The sequence below is a fragment of the Haliotis rufescens genome, unplaced genomic scaffold (assembly GCF_023055435.1).
Source record: "Haliotis rufescens isolate VD_foot unplaced genomic scaffold, xgHalRufe1.0.p SCAF_8, whole genome shotgun sequence".
NCBI lineage: Eukaryota > Metazoa > Mollusca > Gastropoda > Lepetellida > Haliotidae > Haliotis > Haliotis rufescens.
This window is the reverse complement of record NW_025964372.1, coordinates 38,088,496-38,098,934: the sequence shown is the minus strand read 5'-3', so window position 1 is coordinate 38,098,934 and position 10,439 is coordinate 38,088,496. Positions and strand designations below refer to the sequence as shown.

Genomic DNA, 10,439 nt, shown 5'->3' with positions numbered 1-10,439 from the left:
CCCTGCAGTGATATTGCTGGAATATTCTTAAAAGAGGCGTAAAACCATACTCACTCACTCAATCAAGTGCTACAACCATTTTAAATATGGCGCCCACTCTACCATGCATTCATCGCGTTCTCACAAAGACACGTGAGTCAGTTTGAACAGTTATCCTTGTCAAAGAAAATGCTTTCAAAAATAATAACACTTCGGATTATTGAAAAACGAAATTGTCGCAATGTTGGTATTTTAGAAAATAATATTTAGTCGCATTAAAAAAATACCTGGTTTTGAAGCTATAGCTAAAATAAATATATAGTCTAAAAATCCATGTCCATTTCTGTAAAATGACACCTGTAAAAATCCGGGTTGAAATTGACCTTCTGCAACACGTGCTTGTCGTAAGAGGCGGTGAACGGGATCGGGTTGATGCATGTCATCGTATCCCAATTGAGTAGATCTTTACTCATGATATCAGTTACTGGATTGTCTGTTCCAGATTCCATTATTTACAGAACATTGCAGAGTGCGACGTTAAACGACAAATAAAAAAACTCATGATTAGATGCAGATACTTGAATGTAAACGATTATTGCCTTTAAGCTGGAACTACATGACGGCAGTTATGATAATCCTATACCTAGGCAAGAAGTTCTATTTTACAAGGCCTTCGTTTTACATTCTTCATCATGGAACATTACATTCTACACGCCATTATCCCAAACCCGTCACAAAAAACATATAAACAAAGACGTGACATTTTCAACTTTATTGTAAGAAAGAAATGAATCGTCGTTACTATTCATTCAAGAAAACCGCAGTGAACATGGAATTAAACGGAAGGTTTATGAAAGTATATGTGACGAATACAGTCGCAGAATCGAGTGAGAAATTACCATTGAGAACATTTAAATAATTTCTATAATTAGGAGCAATCAAATTGTTTGAAGTAGCTATATTTTTGTCCCACACAAAACAGTTGTAAGTACCAAGGGTATTTGTATATAGTGCCATTAGTGTACCCGTCGTGTCTAATTTGTCATCATCAATCGAATAAACCAGTCGCCTGTGGGCTACGGCAGAAGTCGTCCAATTCAATGTTGGATGTTCGGTGAGGAATATTTTATGTTCCTAAGTTTACGAATAAGAAACTATAGGGCTACATCACACCACACCAGCGGACATTGTTTTGTATCGGCACGTATATTCATGAAAACAATTGTGAGGTCAAGTACGTAAGTGAGTAAGAGGGTTTATGCGGTAGTAATCAATACTACTATTATTCTTGAAGGCTTTAGATAAGGATAAACAATTTTACTTTCAACAGCATATTAAGGATGAAAATATGACCTGACTTAGACTTAGAGATAAAGCATCATTCCAGGTACTTGGCGGACCTGTAACAGGATCACCCATGGTCACTTGGATGGCCACTGAGCATATAGACATGGATCTTGTTAACAGCCTCTCCGTCAATACCATCCTTCCAGAACACATCAGTTGTGTCCCCGCCCCAGAAAGTGTCTGTTGGTTTCAGCCGCCCAGTTGGATTACACTCAGGAGGGTTGGTAAACCAGAAGCCAGACTTTGTCACACCAGCTGCCCCGGAGTGGTCCACATCTGGGGTACTGAAGGGCGTGTCGCTCACAAGAGACTCTGCTGGATGCTGCACCCATTCTATGTTAGGATAGTTGGAGGAAAAGATCATCTTGTAGTCGTCTACTTCCGGTCCTACCCGGAAGTCCTCGTAGATCCGCTGCGCTAGTTGATTGAAGTGGTCAGCACCGGGTGTCCTAAGTTCAATAACAAGGTACTGTCTTCTGCCACTAGTTATGTAATGTACATTGTCATTGCCCAACCAGTGGTCACCTGAGAGACTACCGAACCCCATCTTGTACTCCTCCCACGTCCTGGTAAAATTCTCATTTCCTGAAGTCTGGGTCATGATAAGCGTCCTTCCTCCATACATCATGAGACAGTGGACCTCGATCGGCCCAGGAGCACCGTTCGGATGGCACAGGAAGTTAGCGTCTTGATTGGCATAGTAACTGTAGAGGTTCCCTTCAGTGCAGTCTGAAATGTACAAAGTGTACAGTACTAGTTATATTACAAATACCGTTACTGCTAGTAGTAGTAGCAGCAGCAGCAGCAGCAGTAGTAGTAACGCCTCCGTGTTCTAGTGGTAGAGCGTTCTGGTACTATAAGTACTAATACTGATGCTCCTTCTTCTATTACTACCGATGCTGCTGCCGACACTACGATTACCAACACAACCACTTCCACTGCAGCTGCTACAGGGAGTGTAATAAACTATCATTTCGTCTAGACATCATTCAAAGCAGCGGGGCGCAGTCGTCAGCTTCACACACGACATTTATCCCACTGCCAGGACCAGCACACAAGAGAGTGGGGCACCCTCCCCTTTGAACAGATGTTGCCTCTGGTGTTACTGGTGTGACAGTTATCCTGTACACACTAGAACTGATGAATGCAATACAGGGGCCACTATACTGTGACTCTCTCACTAACAATGCTGACATTGAATTGACCCAGGACGTACCTTGCATGAGCCTTTTGCACAGGTCGCCAACGTAGCCGCCGTAACAGACGCAGGTGTTGCTTGAAACGTCATAGTCTCCACCGTGAAAACAAGGGTTGTCAATCTGTGAATAGAAATACCTTCAGTTCGGAGAATTTATGATTTTTTTTAATACAAAACGATCTGCGATAAGCACTGCAAACTATACGCGTAGACGCACGTTTAAAGATGTTGTCAGAGTAATGTCACCAGCAGCCACCTAGCAAGCATTGGACATTTTTCGCTTAGACATCATGTAGTCTTTAAAATGGCAGGCACATTCAAAGTACATATTTGTAAATGGGATGTGTGTTATATGACACATATTTGTGTGAGTGAGTGAGTGAGTCATGATTTATAGTCACATCGGCAGCATTTCAGCCATATCGTGTCTTGACAGTGTTATACATTAATAATACCATATCGTATAATGGAATAACATCATCTCACTTAACTGTCAAACATTGGAGAAGATTACGATAAAACAGTTTATATTTGTAAGTGCCCATTTTGCCAAATCATCAATTATTCATTGAATAATATTGCCAGTCAATCATGATAAAAAAAAACTGTACCCATTTGCTAAGGTATATTTAAAATTGAAGTGAATTTAATTTGAAGTATGGAATGCAACAGTGGCTAAGAATTTGGTTAAAAAGATCTCAGTATTATGATCAGTTGTTTTGCCATAAATAGAACAGTACTGATTATATGATGACCCAAACAGGAACATCTGAGGAATTTTACAAAGGCCAATTTATCCTTATTCTAGAAAATATATAGGAAGTATGTACTAAAAATCTAAACCTGGCAATTTTCAGAAATGCTCCACATTTCTCAGGAAATCCCAAGGAGTGCCCTTTCATGAATACAGAAGCTAATTGCTAATTGCCACACATTTATTTATCCCCATGGTCTTCATCAACAGGCTAGTCCACTCCATGTACAGGAGATGTGTGGCTGTAGTCAACGCCCGTGGTGGCCACACCAGGTCCTGATTTTGAACCCCCCAGCTGTGATGTCTTCTGGTGCCCCCCCAAATTCACAATTCGCAAAAGCATTCCCTAGACTGTTAATTTCATGTGGGTCAAACACTGACTTTCCCCGGGGTCTTTACTTACGTATATAAGCATTTGAAAATAAAGATATTTATATGATACATCAACATGACTTTTCTTTTGCCTTTCAGTGTATTATGAAATAATACTTATCGGACATTCATGAAACGTCACAGATTTATTTGATCGATTCTTTGTCTTGATGTGCAAATGACTAATCATTTTTAGATTCCCTCTCTACAGCGACCACCTGGTTGCCATATGCAGGTTTTATGAACGGGTTTATCACCCTTGACCCTTTTAACCGATTTCTGTCAAACTTACTGTAGAACAAAGGTTACCTTACGATACTCTACAAGGTAACCCCATTTCCGTTACTATTCTATACCATAGCGACTCTGGTTGATTGAAATGTAGTTATTGTCCAATCGTAAATGTTACACTGTTATTTTACAAATATTGTATATTTTAATTCAAATGTCTCCCTACAATTGTTAAATTACTTGGCGTCGTCGCTGGAGTGTTAATACATTATGACGTCACAGTTGTAATTTATGACGTCACCATAAGTATGACGTCATAATATATGTCATTGTCAGTTACACTGAAGAGCTGTCATGAGACAGCGAAAGTACTATGTCTGAAACTGATATAAAGAAGATGATTGACTAACGTGGACTTTATTATTTTATTATATATATATATATATATATATGTGTGTGTGTGTGTGTGTTCGTGTGTGTGTGTGTGTGTGTGTTCGTGTGTGTGTGTGTGTGTGTGTGTGTGTGTGTGTGTGTGTGTGTGTGTGTGTGTGTGTGTGTGTTATGGAAACCCTACCACGATGCCTACACCCATGAACCTATAACTGCTTCGGCGGATGCGACTTTTCGGAGCAGACCAGACTAAGTCGAACATGGTTGTTAGATGGACAGTTAAGCATACGCCAGAACCATATGACATTAAAAACATTAGGAATTCGAAGGCAATGATGTTGATGTTGAGAAAAACATAAGTATCGTGTCGAGTCAAAAATAGCCATCGCAGGGTCAGATGGCAATACGTCACATAAACCTTTCGGTCATCTTGCATGTATGGAAAACATTAAACTTGCAAGAATTGTTCTATGGGAAATTAAATTCCTCCCGCATTGCAATCGCAATGGAAGACATGATCACAACCTCAGTTTTTCATCTGAAGATTATATGAAATAGGGTAGAGCTTTTAAAGGAGCAATCAGAGTCCTACATTCCATTGCACGATAACAACCTAACCTATGTGCTTGAGTTTGGAGTACCATAACGTGGCAATTTACAAAATTTGCACGAAATCGGTTCATTTCTAAATTTCGAGCAATCAGAGGCCTCCGTTCCTTTGCCACGGTAACACAATGGTAACGGAAATGAAGCCATATTCGTACAGCGTCCGTAGCTACACCTACGTATATATCTGAAAGAAATCGATGTAGTAGTTTGTTGTCAGGCCAAATTGAAATGACGAAGTAACAAAGGACTAACTCTGCCCAAATGAAAAAATAATTGCAATGTGCCCAACTACATATTGAAGTGGTCACGTGTACGACGTTTAATTGAAATAAGTGAATTAGTTTAGAAGAAATCTTTTATAGTGTCCCTAGATACACCTTTGTACTAAGATTGAACAAATTCGGCTAAATTACATGTTGGCAATGACCACTGAAATGAAACCTGTAACTAACGACGAGGTTGTCGTTGTTGAGACCAGATTGTTGGAATATGAAAGGCGCAGTGCACTTACACAAGTTCCATGGCTCTACTATATGTAGTTGAAGAAAGAAATTATTCCAGTACGAATAATAAAATAACAATGAAAAATAGGAAAAGGTACCCTATATTTCCAATAAAACTTTGTTTCTAAGCATCTTTTACAATAAGGGGCGATATGTACGACATGAGCCCTTGATGTAAAGAATTTTTTTTACATTAAAGAGTGCGGGTTGTTACTCCTTATGTAAAAAAATACGTTGAGAGTTAACACGTTACCCTCAATGTAACAAAATTTACATTGAGAGTATTTTTTACATTAACGGTTGTAACAGATCCTATTTAATATATACATCACTTGTGGTTGACAGTGTTTTTATAAACAAATTACCAAATACAATTAAAACGACAAATCTAAATTCTCCCTATTTTTCATATTGACCTATTCACACAATGACTTTCTGCACGCAAACAAGATGTAGCGCTAATTTTTATTAAATAATTAAAAATAATACTACACTCCATACATTACATGTATTAATTTTTGTAGTAATTTACGTACTGCTAAAATTTTATTTCACTTCTTCTGAATTAATGAATACTCATTTTCTGTTTGCGGTATTTAATCTAATTTCCAAGCGCATTAAAATATCAAATTTTAAATGACAAATATGGCGTCGAACGAAGCAAGGAGGCCCGATCGTTTAGCAATACCTTTGAAGCATAGTTGCTCAAATAGGAAAGTTTTAAACACATAACGCATAAGAGCTGGTATCCAGTAAATCTATATATGTATTTCGATATTCACAGTAACGATTTACAAAGCCTCATGATCCCATTAGTGTCTTACACCATCAAATATGTACATTCTCATATTTCAAAATTAATGTTTTGTGTTTGTAATTTTTATATTGTTCAAAGCCTTAACGCAAAGGTCGATAATTTCACAAGATCAATATCTTGATTTTATATCTGATGATGAATAAAAAAACGTTTTACGTAGTTATTCGTACGTTCTGCTAAAAAAACGTCAAATATCTCGCATTCTCGAGATGGAAATATTGTAAGTCCATTAATATTAAACCGATAAACAATAATACATAGGTTCGTCAAACAGGGGATACGTTGCACGAGTATGAGGAACCTGATAGTTGTCCAGACTCCTTCTCTTAAAGCAACAGACTCTCAGCCATCTTCAGTACCGCCCTTTCTCTATTCCCATGTATCCCAAACTTCCATGAATATGTGGGAAATATTTTGCCTTTGATTTCATTTTGATGAATATATGTCGATGAACACCGAAAACTTGTGAAAAGTATAACAGTGTATATATGGTCGCACGGATGTGAGGCAAAGAAGCAGAAGAATCAATGGAAAGTGCAGTGACATACAACGTCAACGCCAGAGAACATTATATGAATGAATCGATGAAATTTAGTGATGACACAAGGTGTTCGCGAAAAGGGTATCCATGCCATGCCCTGCCCTACCGCCACAAGCATGCCCTGCCACTCCAATTTGCATAAGAAAATAAGTGTTTGTTTGCTGCCCATCATCGCACCTAGCAATAATCCAGTGCAAAGTCTACATGACTATTTCTATGGAGCAGTTAAAGAAATTATTGTTATACTTCTATGAAGAAGCTTGCAATTCCATTAGTTAATCCGTACCACGTGACGAAACAATGCATTTCAGTGTAGACTTCTAAGTCATGTGACTGTCACTGACCTCAATATTGACCTGTCACGTGGTGAATATTCACTCGTCTGTTAGAAAACAAGATGGCATCTGGTGTACTGACATTTTACAGTTCGCAGCAAGTTACTGTAATGAAACAGAGGACGGTAAAAAGGTTTCACAAACTTCAAAGAGAATTTCCGAATTAGAAAACGAATGGTTACGCTTGACGAGGTCAATATTCAAAGACAAGCACCCCTTCGGCGGTCTGATGGGACCGCGACGTGCGGATCGATTTAGGTTTCTCTTCTTCAATGTGATAAAATACAAACGAATGTTTTTCGTCCAATAAATACGGTTCTAAAAGGTTTGTTTTAAGAGATAATGGTTATTTCATCATACAGAAAGAACATTCTATCCTCAACGTTACATTATGGATCTGATAAGTGTCTGTCAGTGCAACTGATTCGAATATGGATTTTAAAAGCAGTAATTGATCTGGCGTCTTTGATAACAACAGTTCTGTTTGTAGTGCTGAAGGACGTAGCGAAATTTGTGTTTCACAATAGTTGACAGACTGTGTCTTATCACTGGTAGCATTATACAAATAATTAGCCCCGTTTAATGTAAACGGCACTTCGTGTACAATCAATATATTCATCTAAGCTACCGAGCAAAGGAAAGTGTACAACCATGTTTGATGGAGCCTAGAAGGTTTGAAACAAGCAAGAAGTGGTTATTCCATGGTTATATGTTTGATTCAGGTATCATAGTTATATTTAACCTTAAGTATGCAGTGTTTCGGCGACCGTTTTGCAGCCCAGTAACGTTTTGATAACCTAGTCATTTGGTCAAATTTGATTTCAAGTGTATACTTTCTTTTGACCGGCAGTTTACCTAGAATACTGTTTATTTGGTACATTTTGCTCAGACATCTATCGACAAAAAATTGCTGTTATTTATTAGATCCTTCGAATTTTTGGGTTACATTAAATAATGTAGTTCTCCATCTTCAAGGGTTAAGGACAAAAAATAAAAATGTATGTCATCTGAAGTATACCGAGAAAACAATGTGAAATGGCGGCCTACACCTAGACACCATATGTGTGCAATAGGGGTTTATCTCAAATAGTCGAAATTTCGATCTTTTTCTCGTTATTTTGATTCATTTCTCTTTGCTTCGAGTATTTCTCGTTACTTCGATTATTATCTCGTAGTTTCGATTATTTTCACGTTATTTCAACTATTTTCTCGAAGTTAAGAGTTTTTCTCGTTTCTTCGATTTATTTTTCGTTATTTCAATTATTTTCTCTCAAATTCGAGTTTTTTTTAATGCATTTGAAATAACGAGAAAATAATCCAAATTACGAAAAGGTAATGGAAGGAACGGTAAAAAAATCGAAATGTCGAGAAAATAACAAAAAGTCTTAATTTAAAAAAGATAGATTGATGCTAAAAAGTTACCCACTGTACACGTGGCAATTGCGACTGTGTGCGAGTAAATAAAGATATTTAAGATAGCAAGGCCATAAATCCCCAAGAAAAATGTTGCAACACCACATATTTCAAGGGCAAAGTATGTTGCCCTGTCCTATACCCATCTGAAATGTGCAAAAAAGGCGTTAACATGCGCGATTATGCGACATATTGATAATTTCGCATTGTTGACCTTTTCCATTATCTGACATACTGTGGCGTTAAACAAAACTCGCTCACTCGCTTAATTCGCTGGGCAACGTTGCGTACCCCAGGTGTGCAAAAAGCCTCTGGTTTGGAAACCCCTGTCAGCACCATACCTTTGCTTTGGTGTTTGACCAAATTGGTATACGTCTTAGACCTGCATCACATGAAACTGACACGCTAATAATAATCGATAATACTCATGCCATCCCTCTTGACGCAACGATGCTTAGCTTGGTAAATTAAAGGCATATTTCACAAAAAAACGTTTTTGCGATGTATATATACATCTAAATTCATGAAGATTTTAATAAAGGTAAAGAGTGATGTAAAATGTGCTTTGCCCTGGATTCCAAGTGTCTCTTTCAAATTTGTTAGACTATACCCAGTCTGTTAGGACTTATATCCAGTATGTTATGTAGACAGTGGACAACTTACGTCATTATAGTGATTTAATGTGGGTCCTTGGCTCGCCGGAAACCTGTGATCGTGGTTTCGCACCAATTATGTTTGTCAGTACCCTACATGTGATCTAGGGTTCACCAAACTGGTAAACGTCTGACACCTGCATCGCGTCTGGCTTTCCTCTCACATTAAGTTGAGACGCCGTGATGTAACTGGAATACTGTTCAAAGCGACGTTAAAGAATACACACTCACTCATACATTAAAGGACCCGTGACCAAAAATCTGTGTGAAATGTATAAGGACTACTTACGTCATTATAGTGAATGTATTGCCCTTCACACTCGCCGGCTTTTAGGTATGCACTGTGCAGGTTGCAGAGTAGCGGCGCTGTCGTTTTAACCGAAAATGATTTACACGAGTCGTATCGTGCACATGCCACAGCACACTCCATCTGGGTCAGCACCGGCCCAGACATTGTGCTGGTGATGTCGTCACATGTCGTAATCTTTGTGAATCCTTTTGTCCTCAACCCAGCAGAGAGTGCAGAGAGGATGGCGGAGAGAAGAAAGAGAGTTGGTAATATTATCTTTAGAGATATCCTAGCCATGTCGTACTTTTTTCTGCACGATCAAGCGCCTTCACCTAATGACGTTCCGAGTTAAATACAGGCGACGCTCTATGGTGTCTGCCAATACGTAGATCCAATTGATTATTGAAATGACATGGATTGGTCGCTGAGATGAGCAAATGAAACTCACAAGGCTTAAAAGAGGCGTTATTGAATGTTAATGACTGACACAAACCTGCGTATTCAGCAATGTCACAGGTAGTGGAGGCAGGAATCAATCTTCAGAATAACAACACAAGGTAATGTTCTGCCCAGATTTTCCTTACACTACACGCGAAGGACATATGTCTCACAACCAGATCGTAATTCACCTACACGTGTAGGACACAAACTTCTCAGCCAGATTATTGTTACACTACACGTGTAGTATATATACCTCACATCCAGATCGTTGTAACACAACACGCGTAGGACAGGTACAATGTACCTCACACCAGATTGCAGTTGCACAACTCGTGTAGGGCAGGTTCCTCTCACCCAGGTTATTGTTACATAACACGTGTAGGACACATACCTCACACCAGAGCATTATTCACCTACACGTGTAGGACATATACTTCTCACCCAGATTATTGTTACACAACACGTGTAGGATATATACCTCACATCCAGATCGTTGTAACACAACACCAGTAGAACCTACAGATACCTCACATCCAGATCGCTGTTACAGAACACGCGTAGGACAGG

At 38.7% G+C, this 10,439-nt stretch overlaps 1 protein-coding gene across 1 annotated transcript; it reads right to left on the bottom strand.

Annotated features, from left to right (window-relative positions):
• Window positions 1-759: 759 nt before the first annotated feature.
• On the bottom strand, window positions 760-9,762 carry LOC124138446 (fibroleukin-like). Its single transcript, XM_046505085.2, has 3 exons — window positions 9,432-9,762; window positions 2,543-2,645; window positions 760-2,055 (listed from the first exon to the last, which is right to left on the bottom strand). The coding sequence occupies exons 1-3, from the start codon at window positions 9,726-9,728 to the stop codon at window positions 1,391-1,393; spliced, it is 1,065 nt and encodes a 354-aa protein (XP_046361041.1). The 5' UTR covers window positions 9,729-9,762; the 3' UTR covers window positions 760-1,390.
• Window positions 9,763-10,439: the final 677 nt, after the last annotated feature.

Coding starts and splice junctions, on each gene's coding strand:
- LOC124138446 (XM_046505085.2), bottom strand. CDS start 9,728: ATGGCTAGGATATCTCTAAAGATAATATTACCAACTCTCTTTCTTCTC. Junction 2,646..9,431: donor AATACATTCACTATAATGAC/GTAAGTAGTCCT, acceptor TTCTATTCACAG/ATTGACAACCCTTGTTTTCA. Junction 2,056..2,542: donor GTGCAAAAGGCTCATGCAAG/GTACGTCCTGGG, acceptor TGTACATTTCAG/ACTGCACTGAAGGGAACCTC.